Source organism: Puma concolor, chromosome B3 (genome assembly GCF_028749965.1).
Source record: "Puma concolor isolate L17-30 chromosome B3, mPumCon1.1.hap2, whole genome shotgun sequence".
Taxonomy (NCBI): domain Eukaryota; kingdom Metazoa; phylum Chordata; class Mammalia; order Carnivora; family Felidae; genus Puma; species Puma concolor.
The window spans coordinates 109,048,272-109,074,725 of NC_141672.1; the positions used below are offsets into that span (position 1 = coordinate 109,048,272).

General features: G+C 47.4%; 2 protein-coding genes across 4 annotated transcripts; one reads left to right on the forward strand and one right to left on the reverse strand.

Annotated features, from left to right (window-relative positions):
* SLC51B (SLC51 subunit beta) lies at positions 1-11,258 on the forward strand. Of its 2 annotated transcripts, XM_086710958.1 has the most exons (4): positions 1-428; positions 7,468-7,568; positions 8,607-8,697; positions 10,930-11,258. In XM_086710958.1, exons 2-4 carry the CDS (start codon positions 7,472-7,474, stop codon positions 11,141-11,143), a joined length of 402 nt encoding a protein of 133 aa, XP_086567084.1. In that variant the 5' UTR covers positions 1-428; positions 7,468-7,471; the 3' UTR covers positions 11,144-11,258. The 2 variants fall into 2 exon arrangements, with proteins under 2 accessions (XP_086567084.1, XP_086567083.1); XM_086710957.1 differs by lacking the exon at positions 1-428 and having other exon boundaries at positions 7,436-7,568.
* On the reverse strand, positions 4,268-26,454 carry RASL12 (RAS like family 12). 2 transcript variants are annotated; one of them, XM_025919743.2, is made up of 5 exons: positions 25,634-26,454; positions 23,468-23,524; positions 16,915-16,988; positions 16,025-16,215; positions 4,268-13,397 (listed from the first exon to the last, which is right to left on the reverse strand). In XM_025919743.2, exons 1-5 carry the CDS (start codon positions 25,734-25,736, stop codon positions 13,022-13,024), a joined length of 801 nt encoding a protein of 266 aa, XP_025775528.1. In that variant the 5' UTR covers positions 25,737-26,454; the 3' UTR covers positions 4,268-13,021. The 2 variants fall into 2 exon arrangements, with proteins under 2 accessions (XP_025775528.1, XP_086567082.1); XM_086710956.1 differs by lacking the exons at positions 16,915-16,988; positions 23,468-23,524; positions 25,634-26,454 and adding an exon at positions 16,637-16,908.

Below are 26,454 nucleotides of genomic sequence, written 5' to 3' on the forward strand. Positions count from 1 at the left end.
TACCACATATCCCCCTGCAGTAATGGAACCCCCAGACTGAGGGTCTTCCCCAGCCCATTGCCTGGGCTGGCAAGACAGTCCACATGTTTTCTCTTTACTTCAGATCAACATATAGGAAGGAAAGTATGGAGCTGCTGGCTCTTGCAGATCGTGAAATCCAGGCGGAGCCTGTTTGTCATCTAAGGCCATTCATTCAAGAGGTCATTCACCCTGGAGTGACAGAGGAGGTTCCAGGCCTGGGTGTGTGCTAAGGGCAGAGCTACCAGCTGGGCCCCACTGCCACAGGCTCTACAGCACTGTTCCCCCAGGTGACGGCTGTGACGGGTGCTCAGGCGCAGAGACCATCCAGTGCTCCGGTAACGGGAGGACATAGAAACCAACGCTGCTCCCAGCAGCAGATCAAGGCAGGCCCAGAAGTCAGATCCCAGGTGAGTGTCATCAACCTCCCATGGGGATGGGTGACTTGGGCTCTTTGGCAGGAATCATGGTCCCATGGCAGATGGTTAAGCCCTGTGTAAAACACAGGAATCTCCCAGAGGGGCCTAAGGAGACATAACTAAATGCAATGGGATATCCTGGATGGGACCCTGGAATAGGAAAAAAGACATTCACAGAAAAATAAAAGCCAAATAAATCATGAAGTTTAGTTAATAATTAAAAAAAAATTTTTTTTAATGTTTATTTATTTTTGAGAGAGACAGAGACAAAGCATGAGTGGGGGAGGGGCAGAGAAAGAGGGAGACACAGAATCCGAAGCAGGCTCCAGGCTCCGAGCCGTCAGCACAGAGCCCGATGTGGGGCTCAGACCCATGAGCTGTGGGATCATGACCTAAGCTGAAGTCGGACGCTTAAGTGACTGAGCCACCCAGGTGTCCCTAGTTAATAATTTTTTTAAAGCAGGTATATTAATACGATGCCCATTCTAGAAGGAAACTGGATAAGCGCTCTGAAGGAAACGTGTCCTTTGTTCCTGTGGCCTCTAACACAAGCAGGGAGGGCTGGCTCTCAGTTCTAGGCTTGTATTCATGTTGTCATTGTTTGTTTGTTGGCGTATGTTTATTATAACAATATTATACATATTTAAAGCACACATTCCACTGTGGACATCAGCCCACATGCAGATTTGTACACCACTGTCTTGTCCACTGTGGCTTTATAGTAAGTCTTGAAGTCAGGTAGCATTAGTCCTCTGATGTTTCTCTTCTCCTTCAGTGTTATGTTGACTAACTCTGGGTCTTCCTCTCCATATAAACTTTACAATCAGTTTGTCCATATCCATAAAATAACTTGCTGGGATCTTGGATTGATATTGCACTGAATCCATAGATCAAGCTGGGAAGAACTGACATCTTATTAGTTCCATTAATTAAACATCCAAAATTGGAGCTGTTGTCTCAAAAGATAGAATATATACAAACACTAAAAAAATACAAGTATGCTAAATATATACTTAAAATATACATACAAAATACATACATTAAAAAATATATAATTACATGTATTGTTTGCATGAAGGTAGTGTGTACTCATGAGAAACGTATACAGTACAGAAATGTTCAAAGTGAACACCCCACATATCCAGGCCCCATCCACTTCCCCAGAAAGTCAGTGTTGGCTATCTTGACCTTCACGCTCTTTTCTCTGTGGGTCTGGGGGGGTCTGCATATGTGACAGGAGCCTATGGCCAATGTTGCTAGTTAATCCAGACCCTCCTGCATCTGAGACTGGACAGAAAATCACAACCCTTCTTAGCAAGTGCTCTGGACAGATAGCTGGAGCTGGAACAGCAAATGATACATTAGCCATTCCTGTAACTTTGTCTTTTCCTTATTCAACAGATGTTCAGTAAGTAATGAGTAAGTAGGTAGTAAGCTTCCAAGTCCAGGAAAGTCTAAAAAAGATCTTTCTTGGGGGCGCCTGGGTGGCTCACTGTCATCTCAGGTTTTGATCTTAGGGTCATGAGTTCAAGCCCCACATTGGACTCCACGTTGGGCATGGAGCCTACTTAAAATTTTTTAAAAAAATAAAATAAAATAAAATAAAATAAAAAAATAAAATAAAATAAAATAAAATAAAAAAATAAAATAAAATAAAATAATAAAATAAAATAAAATAAATAAAATAAAATAAAATAAAATAAAATAAAATAAATAAAATAATAAAATAAAATAAAATAAAATAAAATAAAATAAAATAAAATAAAATAAAACAAAACACTTTCTTTCTCCTTGACTTCCATCTCTATCTTGACATGCAAATGATCATTCATATATGAAAAACTTAGCTCAGTATTTTAAAAAAATTTTTATAAGTTTATTTATTTTTGAGAGATAGAGACAGAGAATGAGCAGGGGAGGGGCAGAATGCAAAGCAGGCTCCAGGCTCTGAGCTGCCAGCACTGAGCCCGACGTGGGGCTCGAACCCATGAACTGTGAGATCATGACCTGAGCTGAAGTCGGACGCTTAACCTACTGAGACACCCAGGTGCCCCAAACTTGCTTAGTATTATATTTGTGTCAAAATATTTCTCCTCAAAATATGTAGATGCTTCTTTATTTCTCGCAGAGCATTTAGAGTTGGAAAAAAACTCTGATGTCAATCCTTTTACTAGTACTTTGTTTTTCTAGTTGGCTGTTTGCCATCCAGCTATCTTTGGATGTTCCTGACTGAGCATCCAAAGCTATTGCAGAAAGCCGTATCAGAAGAGGGGTGCTTGAGATTGCCTCCGAGACCCTCTGTTCTCTTTTTGTGTTTGTTTTTGGTTAGCCCCATGACGTTTTCACCGTGGGTCTGTTCAAAACTCTTCTGTTTTACTTCTTTACTTTTATTTCCATTCCTGCCCCCTTTTTCCTCTTCCCCCAGAGATAACTATCCTAATATGTGTAATGTGTATCTTTTTTTAAAAATGTGTTTTGTAAAACGTGTAGTTTTGTGTGCATATATTTTGAATTTTCATAAGTGGTATGGCATGCCCCCTATCTGTTGGGGATAATTTCTTTGGGATATATACATACTCAGGAGCAGAACTGCTGTGTTGTGAGTCGTGTACACTTTGGCTGATTTGCTCTAGATGGCGGCCTGTCTACATGCCCTCTGTTAGTGCCTAAGGCTATAGTCCCAGAGCTCTACCAACACACAGCATTATCTACCATTTAAACTATGTCCATCAGGGGGGCGCCTGGGTGGCGCAGTCGGTTAAGCGTCCGACTTCAGCCAGGTCACGATCTCGCGGTCCGTGAGTTCGAGCCCCGCGTCAGGCTCTGGGCTGATGGCTCAGAGCCTGGAGCCTGTTTCCGATTCTGTGTCTCCCTCTCTCTCTGCCCCTCCCCCGTTCATGCTCTGTCTCTCTCTGTCCCAAAAATAAACTATGTCCATCAGATAGATGTCAAGTGCTATTTCATTTTTGTTTTAATTTTCATTCTTTTGATTACCAAAAGATTGATCACTTTTTCATATGCTTGCTAGCCTTTGGGTTTCTGATTTTGTAAGTTGCCTGTTTATATCCTTTATCTTTTATTACGGTTCCTATCTTTTTCTTGTTAATTTGCAAGAATTCTTTGTATACTCTAGATATCAGTCTTTTCTTGATTTTAAGCGTCATCAATATCTTATCCCAACTGGAAATGTGCTTGTTACTTTATTGAGGGTATTCTTCATTGAACGGATAATCTTATTTTTGATATAATCAAATCCATCAGTTTTTTGTTATTGAAGATTTGAGCTTTTAAGAAGTCCTACCTTGCTTCTATTAACTTATATTTTTTCCTCTTCCAATTAGGTCTTTAATTTTGGAGTCTACTTCAGTTTGCTGTTTGTTAGATGTGCACCTCGTCTTCCTTTTCTTCATCAGTAGCTAGTCTCCCTGACATCATCCACTGAACAATTCCTCCTTTACCTACTGGTTAGTGTGTCCAGTTCCCACGTGTACATAGGTCTCTATGAAATCTCTGTTCTGATCCGTTGGTATAGTGATTTGGTCTTGTGTCAAAACCATATTTTAAAAATTTGTTTAGAGAGAGATTGAGAGAGCACGTGAGTGGGGGAGAGGGACAGAGGGAGAGAGAGAAAGAGAATCTTAAGCAGGCTCCAGGCTTAGCTCGGGGCCTGATGCGGGTTCCATCCCACAACCCTTGGATCATGACCTTAGCCAAAATCAAGAGTCAGACATTCATGTGACTGAGCCACCCAGGTACCCCAAAACCACATTTTTTATCACTATGTCTCAACCTCTAGTGGGGTCAGTCTCTCCTCTTTTTTTTTTTTAAGATTGACTTAGCTACTTTTATACGTTTACTTTTTCCATATAAATGTTAGAATAAGTTTATCAAGATCCTCAAAAAGTCCAACTAGAATTTTGATTGAAATTGTATTGGATTAATAGATTAACTTGGGGATAATTGACATGTTCATAATATATTTATCCTTTCCAAAATCATAAATGTCTCTCCATTTATTCAGACCAACTTTTTTTTTTGTCCTACAGTTTTAATTTTCTTCATAGAGGTCTTTTCTATGCCTGGAAAAGTTTATCTAGATGCTTTATGGCTTTGATGCTATTATGAGTGGCATCTCATTTTTATTGAATTTTCCAATTTCACTCATATTGTGAGAAATGCTATTGAACTTGTATATAGCAACTTTAGTAAATGCTTCTATTAGTTCTAATTGTGTGTCTTTCTAAGTAGATGATCTTGTCATCTGAGAATTATGAGTTTTACATCTTTCCTATCAAATTTTACACTTTATTTATGTATTCATGTATTTAATTGAATCTATATTACATATAATATTGTGTAAATTTCATGTGTACATTAGTTTGATACATTTATATATTGTAATATGTCTTTGTAATTGTATTTATCACATTACATAATTATAGCATAATATTATTGTCTATTTTATGCATTAGATCACTATGGCTTATGTACTACTAGTTGCAAGTTTGTACCCTTAAATAATATAAAGCTTATCTCCCCCCCAACATTTCCTGGCAACTACCATTTCCCTCCATTTTTTACAAGTTTGACTTTTTAAATTTTTTTTATTTTTTATTTTTATTTTTATTCATTTTTTTAAGTTCTTTATTTTGAGAGAGAGAGAGAGAACATGAGCAAGATGGGGCAAAGAGAGAGAGAGAGAGGGAGAGAGAGAATCCCAGGCAGGCTCCATGCCTCGCATGGAGCCCAACCCGGTGCTCGATCTCACAAACCATGAGATCATGACCTGAGCCAAAACCAAGAGTCAGGCACTTAACTGACTGATTCACCCAGGTGCCCCTAAGTCTTTTTTTTAGAATCCACATAAAAGTTATATCATACAAGCTTCTAATGTCAAACTGTCCTTCCATTCCTGGTATTAAGCTTCCTTGGTAATGATTTTCTTAATACATTGTTGAATTTGAGCAATTAGTACTTTATTTTGGATTTTTTCATCTACTTTCATAAGTGAGTGGGCCTATCATCTTTTCTTTTTGCATGGTCTTCATGTAGTTTTGAAACCAGTGTTAAAAGAACAATCCAATTGGTGCTGTTCATTTTGGGGGACAACTTATTTAAAGTAAGAATTATCTGCTTATTGAGAGTTTATTAGAACTCACAATTAAAGCCATCTAAACCTGGACTTTATTTTTCTGAGAGTTTCAAGTATCTTGTCTAGTTTTGACATTTTCTATTTTTCTAGAAATTCATCCATTTCTGGTTTGTCAAGTTTCTTAGTATATAGTTCAAAATACATTTAAAAAAATTATTTGAGAGAGAGTGAGAGAACAGGGGAGGGGGAGAGAGAGAGGGAGAGAGAGAATCCCAAGCAGGCTCTGCACTGTCAGCACAGACCCCCACACAGGGCTTGAACTCATGAACCATGAGATCATGACCTGAGCCAAAATCAAGAGTTGGATGCCAGGTGCCCCAGGTTCAAAACACATTTTTATATATTTAAATCTCTGGCCTAACTTTGGTTCTATTTGTATCTTTTCTCTTTTTCTGGATCAATCTTGCCAGAGATTTATTTATAAATATATTTTTAAAAAACAGGTTTTTGGTTTTGTTCATCTTGTCAATTCCCCCCTGCCTTGATTTCATTGATTTCTACCTCTATTTTTAGTATTTCCTTTTTTGTTCTTCAGAGGACCCAGGGATTTGCCTAGACAAATTAACCAGAGGCAGAGCCAGATGAGGGGCCAGCCCCTTGGTCTTAGATCAAGGCTCACTTCCCATGGCCTGAGGCCTCCTGTCAGGAGCCCAGAACAGCTGGGAGAATCAGCTGCCACAGCCGGGCCCCAGCCTGGGCACAGACCTGGGATGTATCATACAGAAGCCTCATGTGTCTAGTCAGAACTGAGACATGCAATAAGTGTAAAATTTACACCCAATTTCAAAGACCTGGTACAAAAAAATGCAAAATATCTCAACCATTTTTATATTGATTACATTGAAATGGTACTTTTGGGGATATGTTGGATTAAACAAAATATGTTGGATTAAACAAAGTTAATTGCACCTATTTCTTATTTTAATCTGGAGAGTGGGAATTTTTGTAAGAAGTAGTAATAGCACAGGTAGTACAAGAATATGTCAAGCACGATGTGTGACTGTTTTGAGACTGACTGAGGTTTGGTAAACACAATTAGCTTAACCTGTTTTGTTTTGTGGGAATGGAAACAGGCTCAAATTAAGGAAGGGGTTTATCCAGGGAGCATGAGTTCAGTTTTTTCTGTTGCAAATGGCAGAAAAACAATTCTGACAACATGTCCAAAAAAGAAAAAGAAAAAGAAAAAAGAGAAAGAAAAAAAAAGTTATCAGAGGTTTGCTGAGGACTGACCAATCTGGCCTAGGAATGGTGATGGAGAAAGAGGAGAGCCCAGCTTTCAGTAGCAGGAGCTGGCGACTACCTTTCTCTGGCACTTTTTCCTATTCTCAGCTCTGTGTCTCAGGTCTCCAGAAGAGAGGCTGATAGGCCCAGGCTTTGTGGGGAGACAGGAGCCTGTGATAGGCTATTACATGGCATCAATGGTGAGAGGTGGGACAATTTGCTAAGAAACCCGGGTGACCTAGTGCGTTGGGCAGCAGAAGCTGGATGGGGATGCTGGGCAGGCAAAAATGAAAAATGTCCCTTACAACCTGCCAGCGACTCAATCCTCCTTACTCCCAGGTCAGTGCTCCTCTCCACACATGATGAGTCTCAATAAATATTTGAGTGTCACCCACTTCAATGGTTTCTGCCTCTCCAGACCCTACCTGCCCTGAGGCAGTCTTGGTCCAGTAACTCTGCGCCAGAGGAGAGCTGGGTTAGGGTAGTAAGGGAGGTCAAACTGGGGTGGGGTATCCATCCATGCTCTCTGCTTTGTTTCCAGGGGTCTTCAGGGCTTTGCTCAAGGGCCAGAACCTAGGAGGCCAGGTGGGCAGCTTGGGAACAAAATCCTTGGGCCTAAGGATTTCATTGTCAGAAACGTATCCCAACCGTGAACAGGGGCATGGACCACAATGACGGGGTCATCCAAGCTCCAGCTGGCACCGTGGTGCCTCAGGAACTGCTGGAAGAAATGCTTTGGTTTTTTCGAGTAGAAGATGGTAAGTGGTGGGGGACTGGTCGGGGGTGGGGGTCTGTCCTCAACACAGAGTGGAATCTGGCTGAAGCCCCCTGACACAGCCTCATCCTTCAGGCTGCACATGTCCTCCAAGGTGGGGACCGAGGCTGAGGGGTCTTAATTCCCCAAGGGGTCTGGCCTACCCGCACCCTCCTCTCCTTGGGGTGTGGTCATTCATTCACTCATTTATTCAATCGTTGACAAGTATTTATTAAGTTCCTTCTGTGCAGCAAGCACTGTTCTCAGCACTGAGGTTACAGCAGCGAATAAAGCACAAATGTCCATGCCCTCATGGAGCATACATTCTAATGAAAGAGAAAAGAAACCAGACACACAAGTAAAATGCATAGTATGTTGGTGATGAGTAATAAGGAGAAAAACTAAGCACAGAAAGGGAATAGAAGTGTAGGTACTATGGTCAAGGAAGGCCTCACTAAGATGCTCTTGTTTGCATAAAGGCTTATAGGAGATGAAATGATTAGCCACGCAGATTATGTGTGGGAAGAACATTCCTGGCAGGGGAACAGCTAATGCAATAGCTTTGAGGCTGGACTCTGCCTCACTTTGGCACTGTGTGGACAGATCTTATTATCCAAATTCAGATTAGCCACTTCAGGTGTTCTCTTTCGGCAGTTGTGGAACAGTTTTACAGCCATCCCTTCCTTCTCACCCCCAGCCTCCTTTCCTTCCTTCCTTTCCTCGCACTGCACAGGGCTGGCCTCTGGCACAACTCTGAAGAGTGTGAAGTTTATGTCCACCCACACCCCGCTTTCCACACGATTATCCAACTGCCGTGCTGTCCCTCTTTAGATTAGGGCTTCTGTAGAGCAGAAATCATGCCTCCCAGTCTCTCTCCCCCACAACTGAGTTCCTGCAGGGCAGGGGTCTCTCTACAACACCCGGCCTACAGCAGAGAATGATTAGTGCTGTGAGCTGAGGCTGAGCCCAAGCCCCAACTGTTGGTGGGCCTGAGGGGCACCCAGCCTCTCCTCAAGGCTCCATTCTGTGTGTCCTTCCCCAGCATCTCCTTGGAATTATTCCATCTTTGCCCTGGTGGGTGTGGTGATTGTGATAAGCATCGTCCTCCTGAGAAAGAGCATCCAGGCAAACAGGTGAGGAGCTGGCCTAGGGGTGGTCTCTGGGGAGGTGGGGAAATCTAGGGAGGGGTCACATAGGGGCTTGGCTAGCCACCCTTTGGGAAAGCAAAATGCAGCCTTTGGGGTCCTTTGACAACACAAAGCTGTTGAAAAACTACCCCCTGTCCCTGGCCAGCAAGCAGAGGTCAGGATCTCTGGTTCTGGAGTCACATAGGTCTGGGTTCAAATCCCAGCTCTGCCACTCTCACAAGTGAGTAAGAGATTCTGATACAAAGGGTCTGGGGTGGTCATTGGCATTTTGCTAAATTCCCTGGATGATAAACTTCCAGGGCTGACTTTTGAGAGCTCCTTGAGGACACAGACCACATCTGACTCAATTTTGTTTCCCCAAGAGACTGGCAGTGTTGGGTTCTAGAAATGATTCAATAAATGCTTGGTTCACACATCTTCCTCCCTCCCTCCCTTCCATTTTTCTTTCAACAATTACTATATACCCACCAGTCATCACTATCAGTAACTTTCAAACAAAAATAATGAGAACCCTTCCCTCATATCTGTACCATGTTTTACAATTTGAAAAGTATCTTCACATTCTCTCATTTGACCCTCAAGACACCTCTGTAAGGTAGGGCAGGCACAAGTTATTTATTTCCATTGTACAGAATAAGGTAATTGAGGATCTAAGGAAGTGTTGGCCTAGCTTCTGTGCTCTTCCTTCTATGCTTTTATATTATGCATGAATTTTCTTCATAGTTCTGCTATAAAGTAAAAAACAAAAAACAAACCCAGTGCCCTTTGTTCACACTGAGAACTAGTACTTATGAATTGCTGTGGCCTCATTCACTACTCATTCTGCAGGTAAGAGCTGAGCACCTGCTCAGTGCCAAGCTCTGTTCTGAGAGTGGGAGCCACAGTCACGGGCAAGAGGGATTCAGCCCCTGCCTTATAGAATTTACAGTTTGGTAGAGGGACAAGTGTAGTTCAGAGTGACAGGTGCTCAGTATGGGACATACAGAGTACAGTGGGAGCACAGTAGTGGGATCTGGGGCCTTCGGGGCAAAGAGATAGGGGGGGGGGGTGGGGCAAGGAAGCTTTCCAGACTGAGGGACAGCAGATATCAAGCTTGACATGCTGGAGGAGGAGGGCCCAGCCATGTGGCTGTGGCATGTGAAGTGGGATGGGGATAGAGGGAGGACAAGAAGGGGGCAGGACCCAGAATGTATGGGTCCTGGGGGCCATGCCAAGGTATTCAGGTTCTAGCTCATGGGCACTGGGGAGCCAGGGAATAGCTTTGAACAGGGACATGAAAGTCTTATGTTTTAGCAAGGTTAGTCTGGATGCAGGACATAAGAGGAACCAAAGGGATATAGCTTCTAAAAAGGTGACCTTGCCTTTCTTACCCTGTCAGGAGGCATTGCCCTCAACAAGGTCAACTCGGGAGCAAAGTGGCCGTCCATGGGAAAGGCAGACAATGAGCTACTCCTCCTGGGGCCCAAGCAGATTCTCTGGGCAGTCAGCTCTTACCACAGCTCGGTCCCTCTACTCTGGCCAGGAAGTCTAGGGGTACCTTGAGTAAAACCACCTTCGGGGAGATGACATTTAGGGGAGTTACTGGAAGGAAGGCTGGGTCTTGAATGCCAGGTTAAGGACATGGGCAGTCGGGAGCCACTAAAGATGCTTGAGTTAAGGCGTGATGTGTGCACACTGCGGTTTTAGAAACATGACTGGTGCATGGGGGCTGGTTTGGAAAAGCAAGGACCTAGAAGCAGGAAGATTACTTAGGAATTTCCCTAAAGTAGTTTGTCTGAGGATGGGGTGGGATGAGGGTGGAGATGGGGTGTGGGGTAACAAGGACCTGCACTAAGTAGAATGAAGTCCTGGGATAGAGAATGTGTGGGTTGGCGAAAAGAACACGGAACCCAGAGTCAGGAGACTTAAATGCATGTCTAAGGTATGTGCCTTTTTGACCTTTTTGAGCCACATGTCACCTTGAAGGGGATCCTGTAGCAATAATAGTTGAGCTCATGGTGGCAATGAGGATCTGGGGAGACGTTGCACTGGTGAGTATAAACTGTTTCTCTGCCAAAAGAACATCACACTATCTTGGCTTTCTCCCCCAGCAGTTCCCAGAACTGCCCACTGGATTTTCCACCTCGCTAGTCCACTTGCGAGACCTAGTCTTGCCCCAGCCCCTCAGTCCCCCAGCTCAGGGAACCCCCGATTCAACAGCGTGTTCTCTCCTCCCAGAAATCAAAAGACACTGAGGAAAAACAAACCGGAAACAACAACTCTGGAAGTCCAAGACTTGGCTGAGGCCGGAGCCAGAGAGGACAACAACCTGAACATGCTAAGAGAGACTTTGCTCTCAGAAAAGCAAAATTTGGCCCAGGTGGAAACTGAGTTAAAAGGGAGAAAGGTGCCATTGGTTCTCCTTCCAGACCCACAAGAATCTGAGAGCTAAGACGGGTCCAGAGCACTGCCCCATGTTGTCAGCAGATTCAGTGAATGAACTGCAATCAAAATATTGTTATGAAAAAAAACCCTCCCTTTTTATTAAAATGCATCTGAAGTGGGCATTTGGAAATGCAGTTGGTTCCAACGGGGGCGGTTCAACACAAGGGGCTTGGAGCAAAATCACAAAATCCATAGCCGGCCTGTGGGTCAGGAAGCCAGGCTACGACTTCTAGTGTGGTTTTGAGGAGTTCATAGCCTCTCTCTGACCTCAACCTCTCCATCTACATAATGGGGCTGAAGGCTGGATTAGAGCTGTTATTCTTTCTTTTTTTATATATGTAAATTTTTTTTTTTTTCTGAGAGAGAGAGAGAGAGAGCGAGCAAGAGCACGAGCACAAGCAGGGAAGGGACAGGGAGAGAAGAGACACAGAATCTGAAGCTGGCTTCAGGCTCTAAGCTGTCAGCACAGAGCCTGGCACGAGGCTCAAACTCACAAACCGCGAGATCATAACCTGGGCTGAAGGCCGACGCTTAACTGACTGAACCACCCAGGTACCTCTAGAGCCGTTGTTCTTAATCCAAGCTCCTGGAATTGCCAAGAGCAGGATTCTGGGCTCAGAATCCCCTTGCCACCCCTTCCTCCTACCAGAACCATTTCCTTTACCTGCTTATCTGCTGAGGGTCTACGAGAGATTTCCTTTGGGCTAGGGGCCCTGAGGTAAACAGAGTTAGAAAACTATAGAGCTCCCTGTGCTAACAATGAAATCCCAAGAGTGCCGTCCTGATCCCACATCTGAGCCACAGTGTTATGGTATAAGCTATGGTGGCCAAAAATGCTTTAGGTTCTATCTTTCAAAAGTGGACTTTGAACATTCAGACCCATTGCCAAAGGTACTGGGTCTTGCTGGACCAGACTACAAACTGCTCTACTGTGTTTCTGCCTACGAGCCTGGGACAGGCTAACGGTGCCCACCGGATGTCTGATACTGCCAGTTACAGGCTCTCTGGATCCTGTGTGATGGTCACTAGAGAGAATGACTTTTTTCTGCAGCTTCGATCATTAAGCTTCAGGAAGCTGGTCCTGAGGGTCCGTGGAGAGAATCCTTAATTAAAGATGGAAAAACAAGGCGGGTCTGCTTCCTGGTGACTAAAACACTGGATACTCACTACCCTAGGCAACCTAGAGCCCCGAACCTTCTATCCTCATTGAGAGGCAAAGTACCAGAAACAGCCCTTCCTGGGAATTTTGCTTCTCACAGGCTGTCCCATAGGATTATTTAAACTAGATTTTACTTGGATAAACTGTGGGGTTGGTTTGGTGCTTGGGGCTTCTGTGAAATCAGAAGACAACAGGAGGGCCAGGCTCAGGCCACCCAAAACCTGTAGCCGCTCTGCCCTTTCCGTCCACTAGGTGGTGCCAGGACTTCAAGTCTGCTCCTGTAGAACGTTCTCTGGCCTCCTTGTACGCAGGGCCTACTGGTGGTGACCATCCATCCAGAGCTGTCCACTAGGGGCCACATCTGGCCTGGCTGTTGCTGGAGCAGGAAGGGGTGATGGCACCATGACGGACACTGCAATTTCCTTCCACTTCAGCCAGACCCAGGTCTCCGTGTTGTCTTGTGGCTACTTCCCTTCAGGGTGGGGGAACGGCAGTGGTTACCATGGAAACCAAGGCCTGGAGGGACTAAGAGCAGCATTCTGCCTGTCCCTCCAGCTCACACAGTAAACTGGGTGTCAGGGAAATTACTTGGTGCTGGAAGAGGGATCAACTGTCCGCCAGAGGGCGAGGGCTATTGTTCCATCAGAGGGAAAGCCAGTAGTGAGAAGTCAGCCCCTATCCTGCAGCCCTGCACAGCCCCTAAGTCTGGGATCCTTAGGGGTGCCCTCAGAAGATCTTGAAGCCCTTCAACAGGGTCAGGGTAGGTGCCTTGCGCTTGCTCTGGGCCCGGGATGCCTTCACAGTGACCAGCTTGGCCTGGGCCACGGCAGGTATCTCCTTCAGACTGACAGTGGAAAGTGTGTTGAAGGTACAGCTGGCCAGCCCATGCCGGGCAGTGAGCGGAGCCTGGTGTGGCAGGGCCCTCTCCTCGGAGATGAAGAGGGGCCGGGGCAGGGAATTCTTCTCCAGTTCCCGCCGTGCCTCCCGCACGGCCTCGTGGAAGACATGTTGCACATGCTCAAAGTCTAGGCAGGCAGAGACCTCGAAAAACAGGCACCCAAACTTGCCAGCCAAGGCTGCACCCTCTGCCTTGGTGACCTGCCTGGTGGGGAAGCAGGGCAAGGCAGGGTCAGGAGCACGCATCCAAGTGGGGCAGGCTTGGGCCTGCACTCGGCTCCCCACTCACCAGCTTGGTGAGCTGGAGTCATCTCATCTGTACAACAGGATAGTGACCTCTACCTCTCAGGGTTGTTAAAAGAATTAAGAAAAACCACTTGTATTGTGTGCCTAGTGTAGTACCTGGCACAGAGTCAGTGCTCAATGAATGATGGCTGACCTCACCAAAGCCAGAATTTAGAAACAAAGCTGTAGGCAAGGGAGAAGCTTACTGGTTAGACCCTGTTTGTGCACCGAGGAAGATGGTCATTCCCAGCCCTGCATCTATGCCAGCATGGGTCCTTGGTCAGGAAATGAGCCACCCTCAGCCCAGGTCTGTGGGACTGACTCTAGAGAAAGGCAGTGGTTTGGACTGAAGGGTGTGACCCACAGAGGCAGGGTGGGTGAGGTGACTCAGGATGCCTGTGGTCAGCAGAGCTCTCAGGGCCCATGGGGAGTTTTGCCTGCCTGTCCAGGGGAGGGGCAAGAGAGAGCAAGGGTGGCATTTCATTACAAGGAGGGAGAAAAGGAGAGAGGGAACAGCACCCATTGTCAGCTTCGTCCTATACTCCTCTTTTGTGATGGTGGGATCGAATACTTACTGGGGAGGTCCTGGAAGTTTTGGACCTGAAAGCCATGGGACTAAAGGTGTGAGGAAAACAATTGGCTCTTGTGTAGGTCAGATGTCCAGAAGAAGGAAGGGGTAGGGGGTACCTGAGGTCTTGAGGCCAAGGTTCCATTGGCTGGATCTTGGTGATCACCCTGCACTGCTGATCACCCCATCCGCCATTCCCAAGGACAGTGGCAGAGCCCATGAGACAGGTGGGTATTGGTGGGAAGAGGTTCCTGAGGGGGAGGGGGACTGGGAGAGGGCTAGTTGCCCAGGGGAGTATCAGACAGAGAGTAACTGGGACAAAAAGGGCCAGAGGCAGAGCATCTAGACTCCCCACCCATGGCTGATGTCCTGTCTGGAAGCTCACTGCTTCCTAAGAAACCTTTTTGAAGGAATACTTGGTATTATTTGCTTTTATGATGGGCTTGAATCTACAGATTTGTCACTCTGGAGGCTTGAAACGTGAATTTTTAGAATATGCAGCACCCCGAACATGTATACATGTTTTTGTGAATGGGTGACACAGGTATGTAATATTATCCTCTTATTTTGTTGCAACCTGGTGACAATTTTATCAGTGGTTCAGGAACTACTGCTCTAACCTATGTTTTACCTTCTAGCTGCAAGACAATTATGGGAGACACACCAATGCTCAGCTAGGAGTTTTACTGCTCATCAAATCCTGACCCACTAACCTCAGGACTTGATCAAAGAAGGAAATGAAGATAACTGTCATGACTTTTCTTAGGGAATTGAAACTGCTTGAGTCCCATAATCTTTGTTATTTGCTACCAAACCATTTTTAGACAATCCCTTTGGCAAAGATCAGGATCAAAACAGTTGTCTAAATTTTTTCCTCATACTGAAGACAACTTACCACAATTCAGTCTTCTGACCCCTCTGGCAGGCACTGTGAGCTCTATAATTCCTCAAAGATCACCTTTTGGTTTTAAGATCACACAACTTCCTTCATTTCCTGAGATGAAATTTGTCTTGGTCTGAGGGCTGAATGGCCAGTAAAGGCTCCTACCATGGCCCCTCTTCATGAGACTGCACCCCCTGTCCCGCTGCCCATCTGATTTGTTCTGCACCTAAGTCCCCTCCCTGCTAATACCAGAATGGGCCTTTGAGGCTTGGGGAAGCAGGGTACTAGCCATGCACAGGGAGGGACAGGTGGAAAATGGGTGGAAGGTGCCATACTTCAAAGGTGGGCTGGCCACATAGGACAAATGTCAGTGGTGAAGAAGGCCAGTGGGGTCACTCATCAAGTGTAAGCATCATGCTTTCAGGGGCCAGGCAAGCAGCTCAAATGTATAGGGAGGGTAGAGGTAAGCCATGGGGAGTGGTAAGGCCTGTGGTCAGCTGGAGAGAGCATGCCCCTCCTCAAAGCATTCCAATTCTAGGTCTTTTAAAACTCTGTGCTCGCCAAGCAAAACGCTGCTGTATTTGCTGGTAATCTGTCCTCTGGCCCAGTCTGTGACCTCTGATTCAAGTCCAACTGAGTCTAAGAGAACCTGCCCTCAGCACAGCCAACTTTGGGAGTGAGCCTGGGGCCATGCTTGGGTGAGGCTAGAGCTGGTTGGACCAGAGCAGAAACCTGATTACAGGAGCCAATCACAGCCTTTCTTCTCAGACCTGGAATTGGGCACTGAATAATCAACAAGCTATGGAGAGTGAGGATGGAATGTCCTAGAGACAGGCAAGAAGGGTGAGGCCGAGAAAGACCACAAAGCCCCATGAGGATGGAAGGGGTGGCATCTCTTCTAACTTTCAGGGTCCAACCCCTGTGTGGGCCAGAAGCTCCTCCCTTCCTGCCCTTGCCTGTCTGGAAGACCACTTACCTTTAACCTAAATTTGAGGGGATTATTCAAATTTAGCCAAACAATCCCCAATGATGACACCCAGCCTTTACAAATGAGGAAAGTGAACTCCAGAGAGGAGGACAAACTGTCTGTGCTCACCTGTACTGGGCCATGTCCAGCTTGTTGCCCAGCAAGAGGGCAGGGGAGCTGCGCTGTGTCTCCTTGGCGTGCAAAGCAAGCAGCTCCAGGTAGCTGCTGCTGTCCTCAAAACTCTGGCGGCTGTCCATGCTGTATACCACCAGGAAGGCGTGGGCCCAGTTCAGGTAGCGCTCACAGTTCCTGGGGGTATCCTGGGGTGAAGGAGGGAAGCCTCGGTGGGGGCAAAGGCCTTTACCTGGGCTGCCCACCCACCTCCCCACTCTCTGGGTCTTTGTATATTGTTCCCAACAGAGCCCTTTTTAAAGGGGCACTTGAGTGTGGATTTGGCTTGGTGTGAAAGGAGACATTGTCTCGTAAGCCTCACTCCCACCACCCAGTCAGAGACTTGGAGACCTTGGCCTCTGAGGCACAGAGCCAAGACTCTGGCATGGCTGCTACAGAGACCTGGCTATCCCTGGGCACTGCTGGTTTTGCGTCAGGTTGATGGTGTCCCTTGGCTTTTGAGAATAACTGGTATCCAGTCCTGGCAGGGGATGGTGAGAACATAGGGAAAATGTGTGTACTGAGGGGACCTGGGCCGAAGAGGGTCTCTGTGTAAACACTTGTAAGCACCTGTCTCCATGTGTATGTGAGCATCAAGTCCCAGAAGAGAGGATCTCTGAGTTGATGCCAGCAACCATCAGGTCTCCCCAGGCCCCATCCCATCCCTTCTCACTTGGCAAACGAAGAGATTCCGGAATGGAGAGGTCAGCACCTCATTCAGGGTCACACAGCAAACTAGAGCTTAAAAAGTTTACATATTCCCATCTGAGGCATCCACTCTGGGACCAGGACTTCCCAGGAGGCCGCATGGACTCTCAGCTCTCCAGGGGTAATGGGGGTACTGTTACCGGGTCTGCAGTATCCATAACCCTCAGGTGGACAGGCTGGTGGTCCACTGTCTCTTCGGAGCTGTAGGTGTCCTCTGTAACAGATGGTCAGGCAGGTCAGAGGCAGTGCAGGCTGCTCAGTGGGTGATTGTGTCTGAGTCCCCACCTCTCTGTGCTAGACCCTGGGGGATCTATTCCGGAGCTGGCTGAGCTGGGACAACTGGGGAGGCCTTGGCTGGCACCCAAACGGAGAACACAGAACCTCCCACCGAGGAGAGGCTGCTCTACCTGTCAGGGGTCAGAGCATAAGAGGTCACTCACAGAACATGCCATAGGAGTTGGGATTGTGTTCTGGGTCTGGCCACCAAGCCTACAGGATCAAGTGTGTGGCCCATGGTCTTGTTTAGCAGCAGAGACCTCTGGAGCTACACTGCCAGCCTATCCCCTCCAAACCCCAAACTCCTGCACTCTCTTCCCTCTGACCACAATACCTGGCCCCCAGGAACCCCCCAAGGACAATCCTCCTGCACTCAGTGGTACAAGAGATGGGAAAAGAAAAGCACACAACGTGTGTCTGTGTGTGTGTGTGTGTGTGTGTGTGTGTGTGTGTGTGTGTGTGTCCAGAAGTCCCAAGAAGGTTTTACAAATATTCCTCATCAAAATAATAGCAGAGGACTCTAGCATAGTCAAACGTTTTAGGTTGGAAATGTGGAATCAAACCCAACTTCAACTACCTTTTAGCTATGTGACTTGGCCAAGTCTTTGAAGCAGTTCTTTGAGGCTCTGTTTCCTCACTTTAAAATGGGGATAACATGATAACATTGGCTAAACATTTTTCAGATTTTACTCTGTGCCAGGCATTGTGCTAAATGCTTGTTCCTGCATTTCACAGGGCTGTGTGAGGACTGGATGGGCCCCCAGGCATGGGGCCTGGCCCATCATACATGTCTGGTAAAGGACAGGGGACTGTGGTGCTCCAAAGCTGACAGGGCAGGTTCACATTCCTAGCTGATATTTTTTTTTCTTTTTCTTTTGAAATAATTTTAGACTTGTGTGGAAATTGCAAAATAGTACAGAGAGTTCCTGTGTGCCCTTCCCTCTGCTCCCCACAAGGTTAACACCTTACATAACCGTAGTAAAATGATCAAAACCAGGAAATTGATATTGGTACCATACTATGAACTAAACTACTGACTTTATTTGGATTTCATGAATTTTAACTTTTTTTTCTTTCTTTTTTTTTTTTTTTTTTTGCATCTCACACCCTCAAACCTGATAAAGCAGCAGATGGCCTGGCATGCAAAGAGGACCTCATTGTCATACTGACATTCTTTCTATCTCCAACCTTCCCCTGTGCCACTGGCCCATGTGTATGAGTCCACTTGGCCATCGTGTTTCCCTGGGTGCCCCAAGTGACCCCAAGAAGAACCCCTGGGCAGAACTGGGGCCCTCTCTGCTTTCCTCCACCTCCCCAACCCTGGCTGAATTCACCACCACTTTTCTCTGAGGGCCACTGGCAGTTGAGCCAGGCCTGGACACATGCCAGGTCCACTAGCAGCCAGCAGGAATCACAGACAGCTCCCATCCCCAGCCTGTTTGGGGACTTGGATAAATAGCTACTCTTATTCAAAGACAAAAAAAAAAAAAAAAAAAATCTAATGGAAAATATGCCCCAAATGTTTAACTATATTTAGTGCAAGAAGAGCTGCCCCTAGATGCCTACATCTTGTTCAGATTTTTCTTTATTTTCCTGCCAAAGTTGTCTGATGCACCCCTTTTAGTTGTGCCACACCCCCCCTCCCCAAACAGTCACTGAGTCCTGCCCAGTCTAGGGGAAAATCTTAGCCTAGTGTTGGTCTCCTGTGGTTCCTCACAGCATAAAAGCCTTTCAAAGTTACTGTTAGCACCACTAGAGAGAGATGAAGCCCAGAGGAGGAGGGACCTTGTCCACTGCCACACAGCACTCCATCAGTAGAAGGAATGTGAACTCAGGCCTTCTAGACTGGGCTGCCTCCCCATCTAGGCATGGGGCCGCCCATCACCCTCTGCTCAGGGGACCAGCTGATCGTCCAACTCTGGGCAGAGCACAGGGGAAGAGCAGAAGCTCCCAGGCCAGCTGAGGAGGAACATGTATGGGTGAGCTTGGAGAAGCCTCAGATGCCATCTTATCTGGCTTCCTCCCCCATGGCAGGTGAGGTAGGGGGTCCTTTCCAAGTCACAGTATTGTCCTATCTTCCCATCACCAAGTCCTGCTCTCCAGAGCATTCTGGGGTCCTTAATCACATGGGTTTCATAATTCCTAGTTCTAAATAACATTCTGGGGACTTTCATGCTGAGAGAAGCTTCTTTTCCCAAACTATTTTCCCCTCATTTACAGTAATAGTCTTTTATTTTTTTTATTTTTGTTTTTTAATTTTTTTTAACGTTTATTTTTGAGACAGAGAGAGACAGAGCATGAACGGGGGAGGGTCAGAGAGAGAGGGAGACACAGAATCTGAAACAGGCTCTGGGCTCTGAGCTGTCAGCACAGAGCCCGATGCGGGGCTCAAACTGACGGACCGCGAGATCATGACCTGAGTCGAAGTCGGCCGCTTAACCGACTGAGCCACCCAGGCGCCCCAGTAATAGTCTTTTTAAAGGTGTCAAAGGAGGGGCGCCTGGGTGGCTTAGTCGGTTGAGTGTCCGACTTCAGCTCAGGTCATGATCTCACAGCTCGTGAGTTCGGGCCCCGTGTCGGGCTCTGTGCTGGCAGCTCAGAGCCTGGAGCCTGCTTCAAATTCTTAAGTTTTTTTTTTTTTTTTTCAACGTTTATTTATTTTTGGGACAGAGAGAGACAAAGCATGAATGGGGGAGGGGCAGAGAGAGAGGGAGACACAGAATCCGAAACAGGTTCCAGGCTGTGAGCCATCAGCCCAGAGCCCGACGCGGGGCTTGAACTCACGGACCGCGAGATCGTGACCTGGCTGAAGTCGGACGCTTAACTGACTGCGCCACCCAGGCGCCCCTCAAATTCTATGTCTCCCTCTCTCTCTGCTCCTCCCCGGCTCGTGCTCTGTCTCTCTCTCCTTCAAAAATAAATAAAAACATTAAAAAGTAATAATAATAAAGGTGCCAAAGGGAGCTCTGGTCAGAGTGCATGTAGGATGATGCCTCAGAAATCGTGCCTGCATCTTTGCTGGAGCAGGATGAGGGCAAGAGAGGTGAGAAGCTGTCATTCTGCCCCAAGAAAGCCAGGCAAGGTGCTTCCCAGCTCCTCCTTGAGAGGACTCCCTCCTGGGGACCCCTGCCCTTCCTGGAGTGCTCAGCACAGGCACAGCCTTTCCACAGGCACTGATTCTCTCAGCTCCTACCAGCAATCCTAGCCACAACGCTTTAAAAAAAATTTTTTTTTAATGTTTATTTAGTTTTGAGAGAGAGAGACACAGACAGGGCATGAACAAGGGAGGGAGGGCCGAGAGAGAGAGGGAGACACAGAATCTGAAACAGGCTTCAGGCTCTGCACTGTCAGCACAGAACCCAACGCGAAGCTCGAACCCACAAACCATGAGATCATGACCCGAGCCAAGTCAGATGCTTAACCGACTGAGCCACCCAGGTGCACCATTCCCAGCCACAACCCTTATGCAGACAGAGTACAAGCTATTGGTCCCATCTTCCAGATGGGGAAACCAGAGCCTAGTGCTATGCAGACCTCTGGTTCCAGGCCCTCTAGAACATAAGGCCATCCTAAGTGAAGAGGCACTGGAGTGATACTCATCTTCCTTTGTACCTGAGGTTCTCCATAGGGAAATCACTGAGCCCTCTCTGCCTCAGTTTCTTTACCTGTAAAATGGGGATAATAGTCATAGCTCTTCTTTAAAGGCTAAACCTAAAACCAAAATTCAATCTCATGTTTAAGAGTACATATGTCATGCCCAGTACTGCACTCCATGCTAGAAACGGAAATGAATAACACAGGTTTCCATGCTTGAGAAGCTCACTTTGGGTTCAAGGAAGACCTCTGAAAAGGAGCAAGAGTTGTTTTACATGTCCTGATGGCTAACTCTCTCCTTGGTCTCCTTGGTCTTTCTCCACAGAAAGAAAGGCTCTGGTCCTAGAGTCCACTGTTGCTGCAGGCAGTCATGGGATAGTGGCTGGAATGTTTAGATGCTGGGGCGGAATCCCAAGGAGGAGTGGACTGGTCTCCCGGAATGGCTGAAGGGGAGCATCTGGTCATCTCTCCAGCTGACAGGCTCTCAGGCCAGGGAGAGAGACCTAAGGCTGGGGTGACTGACCACTGTGGAGGGCTGCCCTGCCCCCCCCCCGCCCCCAGACAGTGTGACCACACATTCCACTATCAGGTCAGAACTCCAAAATTACTCAATCAGGAAGCCCAAACCACCACTGTAGTAGGCTCTGGCGAGACCCGGCAGGAAAGGTATGAATTGGGGGCAGGGATGAAGAAACTGGAGGCTGGATGCCAGATAAAATATAGGATGACCAATTAAATTTGAATTTCAGATAAACAGCTAATGTTTTTTAGCCTAAGTATTCCCCATGTAATATCTGAGCTAGGCAGGATCTGTGTTTTGAGGAACCGCCCTTGGAAATCCTCATTTTCCCTTCCCAAATACCCCCTGCTTGTATGGCTTTCCTTCCCACCTCCTCCCTGTCTTCAATTCCCCCACTGCTTCTGCTTCCATGTTCTGGCCTCTCTCAACACTCCCCTGACCAGCACACAATTACATCCTGTTTCCCACCCCCATGGGCATTGACCTCTGCTAATCAAGAAGGCTCCCCTCAGGAGGCGCCTGGGTGGCTCAGTTGGCTAAGCTTCCAACTCTTGATTTCAGCTCAGGTCATGATCTCACGGTTTGTGAGTTCAAGCTCTGTGTCTAGCTTTGCACTGACAGCATGGAGCCTGCTTGGGATTCTCTCTCTCCTTCTCTCTCTGCTCCTCCCCTGCTTGCTCTCTCTCCCAAAATAAATAAACATTAAAAGAAAAAGACCCCTCAGACCTGCTGTGTGACCTTGGCCCAGAAGCCTCAGCTCCCTGGGCCTAATTCTTCCACCGTTCCACTGAGGGGCTGTGTCATAGCGCAGGTAGTCAAACCAAGCTTTGAGAAAACAAATCCCTTAGGGACTATGAGTGAGTCGCCTGCCCTGTACTCTTGACTTAACCAGGGGACCCCCTCTGCTTTCTCTTTGACATCTTGGGGTTCTATTTAAGATCACCTTGGAAGAAGGGATTCTGCTACTTAGGGAAAAAATTCTAGAACCCAATAGACTAAATAGCCCTGAGGTCCCTTCCTGCTCTGACACTGGGATTCAATATTCCAGTGTGAACTGAGGGCACCAAGGGGCTAAGGGGCTCTTTCCTTCAGGTGTTACAGCACATTCCCTCAGGGCCCTGCTGCACGCCCTGCTGTACTGCGGTTTCCAGCCTGTGCCCAACAGCCCTGGGATTCCCTGGAGAGCCCTCAGGGTCCCACAAATGCTTCATTTCATTCTTATCAGTGGAATGAGTGAAAAAGAATCCAAGACTGCAACCCCCCATTTTCAAAAGGCTAAGAGTATCCAGACACACCATTTTTTTCAGTGAACAGTTTACAAAAAACAAATGTTATAAATGTAAACGTTAATGGGGCGCCTGGGTGGCTTGGTCGGTTAAGCGTCCGACTTCGGCTCAGGTCATGATCTCACGGTCCATGAGTTCGAGCCCTGCGTCGGGCTCTGTGCTGACGGCTCAGAGCCCGGAGCCTGTTTCAGATTCTGTGTCTCCCTCTCTCTCTGCCCCTCCCCTGTTCATGCTCTGTCTCTCTCTGTCTCAAAAATAAACGTTAAAAAAAATTTTTTTTAAAAATAAATGTAAACGTTAAGGAAAAGGGCAGGAAAAACAAATATGCATTGTGCCTACTGTGAGTCAAATACTAGGCTAACATATGTCATTTCTTCAATCCTCACAGTTATTTTCTGAGATAGGCATCTTTATGCCCACTTTTCAGATGAGGAAACAGAAGCTCAGAGAGATTAGGTGACTGCTTCAAGGCTGTACAGCCAGTAAATGGCAGAGCTAGGGTTCAAACTTAGCTCTGACTGATACCAGAGCATCCTTTTTTCCAATATACCATGATATGGCTATAAAACAAGATGAGTTTTCTTGTGTGGTTCAAAAATGGGTCAGCAACCAGTAGCACTAGATAGTTTCTCAAATGCTTTGTCCAGCTTTTCTGGAAAAGTATACTGAGTGGCCATCTTGAAGACCAACACTTAATGGTTGCAGACGTTCTGTTATGTTCGATTTTTTTTAAGTCTCAACATACCTCATAATTTAGGACAAATCAGCCTATCTCAGTTTTCCTAATTAAGCCAACCCCCAAATTGTCTGGGGTGGGCTGTGGAAGGATGTATTTCTGGCATCTAAAACATTTTGTCCCACGGGCTGAGTCATCCTGGGTGGTTCCTCCCCTCTGCCCCCAGATGTTCAATCCTGGTCAGGTGTGGGCCCACCACAGTGTAGGTGGGTGCATGGGGACAGGGGTAGGGGGGATCCAAGTGGGACACAGTAGGAGAATGGGGAGGAGTGGTTCCTTACCCAAATTGGGGTCATATTCGCTGATAAACCTCCTGGTCAGAAACTTCACGGTCAGAGCTGCAGGAAACAGAAAGAAGCTGGCTCAGTCATCCCCTGCTGTCTTTGGCTGCTGGTTCCCAGAGGTTGCCCCTCTCATTTAAAAAAAAATTTTTTTTCAACGTTTTTTATTTATTTTTGGGACAGAGAGAGACAGAGCATGAACAGGGGAGGGGCAGAGAGAGAGGGAGACACAGAATCAGAAACAGGCTCCAGGGTCCAAGCCATCAGCCCAGAGCCCGACGCGGGGCTCGAACCCACGGACCGCGAGATCGTGACCTGACTGAAGTCGGACGCTTAACCGACTGTGCCACCCAGGCGCCCTGCCCCTCTCATTTTAGGGAGGACTTATCTAGCCTCTGTGACTCCTGGCTGACACTAAGCTCAGCTCTTTGGGGGAATGGGTCTAGAAGCTGGGGAGTTGGTTCAAGAAGCTCAGAAGAAACCAGAAATATAAGGAACCATGTTCCCCTAGTTGCATCCTGGCTTTTTTTTTTTTTTTTTATGGCAAGGAAAACCATGAGAGGCAAGCCTAACAGGTGTTTTTAAAGACTCAAACTGAGGGGTCCAGGACCCACTCAACCAGTTACCTAGACATCCCCCACCCTGGTCAAGTCATGAAAATTCTGAAATATGGGGCTTTTATTCCAGTTTTGGCTATACACCAAAGACTAAGAGCTGAGTTGATCAGTCTGTGATCCCCAGGGTGAGTATGAACACCCATGTCTCAAGTAAACACATTCTAGCCCTTGGTCCTCTATATCTCAAGTCTTGGCTCCAACTAGGGCCTCCACACTCATCATGGATGTCCCAAAGAATGGAAAACCTAAAATGAAGTTCTCCCCAAGTGTACTTCATTAATAGAACTTTGATTTTGTTCAGAATTTAGTGACATAAAATCCCAGGGCCAGCCAACTATTGTGCCGGACTCTTAAAAAGAAATGTGAGATTTTAAAGTAAATCCTTAAAATTCTTTCCCAAGATTCCTTACAGTGTCATTCTGCAAACTAATACCCAGGGAATACACATACTTTAAAATTTAAATTCCTTCATTCATGTAGTCACTGGCTAAACTATACCAAAGACAGAACTACCATTTGATTTTCAAAGGGAAAAGGGCAAATCTTTTCTGTAGGAAAACATGATTCAGAGTCCCCTCTCTGAGTCAGGGGGCTGGTTTCAAAAGTGGAGAGTAGGATCCCAGCAAGTCTCAAAGAACACTCTGGGGAAAGAAACATAGCTAACTGAGCCCTTGTTGGCCAGTCACTAATGGCTGTAACTGGAAAACAGCCCTCCCACCTTTAGCTGCCTGGGACTGTGAAGTGGCAGGACAGAGGAACGAAACCTTTTTCTGGGTCTCTGCCTACGGGGACACCCACCCACCTGGGCTTCACTTGGGTGAGAGCTGCCAGGAGTGTTTAAGCCAGAGTTCGGTGTTGGCAGAAATGATCTCAGTGGCAACCCAAAATCTAGGTTCATCAAGAACAAGGCCCAGACACCTGGGATGGTAGTCTAAGGGGTTTCCAGAAAGTCAAGAGAGGGGTCTAACTTGAAAATTACATTTGATAAGAATGCACACTTTGTTCCAGAATCCATTGAATTGGGGTGGCCCCTCCCTGGAAAATCCCAATAGCCAGTGACCTCTACCACCTCCCTTCATCCCCAGACTAAATTGAAGAATAGCAAGGCTGTAACTAAGCTCCTAGGGGCCTGAGCTAGAGATCAGCCCCTAACACGTCCTTGCAGTGCTAGTCACCAGGGCCGACTGCTCGCCCCAGGGAGAGGAGATGGAAAGCAGTGAACAGCAAGGGAGAGATCAGCAGAGGACCTTGAGACACAGATACAAGCAGAGAGGAAAGACAACTGGTGTCCGAGACACAAAGGGAAAGACAGGCAAGGAACAGAAGACAGATGAGAGATGGAGGAGCTGAGAACATAGTAGAGAAACAAGAAACAGAAAAACTGAGGCAAAGAAGAAACCGCGGTGTCTCACTCAACCCACCTGGGCGCAGGAAGCCCCAAAGCCAGTGGGAGAGCCTGCCTGCAACCAAGTCCACAGCGTCCACACCTGCTCCCGGTCTTTCGGGTCTTCCCCTAACTCCTTATCTTCCCTCCCGCTACCCAACTCACCGGACTTGCCAGCCCCGCGGCGTCCCAGGATGGCCAGGTTGACCTCGAGGGGCGCGATCTGTGACCCGCTGCCCACGCGGGGTTTCCCGAACACCGAGGACATGGCGACCCTGCTGAGAAGGTCACGAGTCCTCTGCCGAAGGGCCCCGAGCCGCGTGCCCGCCTGTTGGGGCCCTAGAGAGCTAGTCGCCGGCTCCTTTCACACTCGCGGGCTCGGGCCCGTCGATGTCCGCGCCGGGCCCGGCGTCGAGAGCGGAGAGGGCTGCGTTCCCGCGGCCCGGCCCAGCCGGGCGGGAGGAGGGGCCCGTGGAGGCTAGCGGGCGGGGCCGCCCGGAGAGCCGCCAAACTCCTTGTAAGGGCTGCGGGAGCCCCCCGCTGGGAGGGAGCTCTGGCCGGCCGTACAGCCCAAAGCAAGGCTCCGCCTGGAAGACAGCGCTGTCGCCACTTGGAGCTCCCCCGGACCCTGCAGGCAAGGCCCAGGACCGGAGAGAGAGAGAGGCTGGGGTAGGCGGAGTGAGGGGAGGGATGTTTCCAGCCTAGTCTGAACCTCCGTGCAATCTCTTTCCACCTGCAAAAAAATCCACTCCTTCCTTTGTTCTACGCAGCTGGCCCCGCCTCCTCCTCCGGGAAGCCTGCCCGGTTCAATTCCTAGCCTTGCCCTTTCTCTAGGTCACAGTCACAGCCAGCTCAGCCTTGGCACACAACTTCCCCAACTACATTACCCTGCCTTTCGGTGTGGGGACTCTCAGGCATCACTGTAAACTCCAGGCAGAACCCTGACTCCTGAGAAGGGGAAGAGACTTTACTAACATTTCATGGTC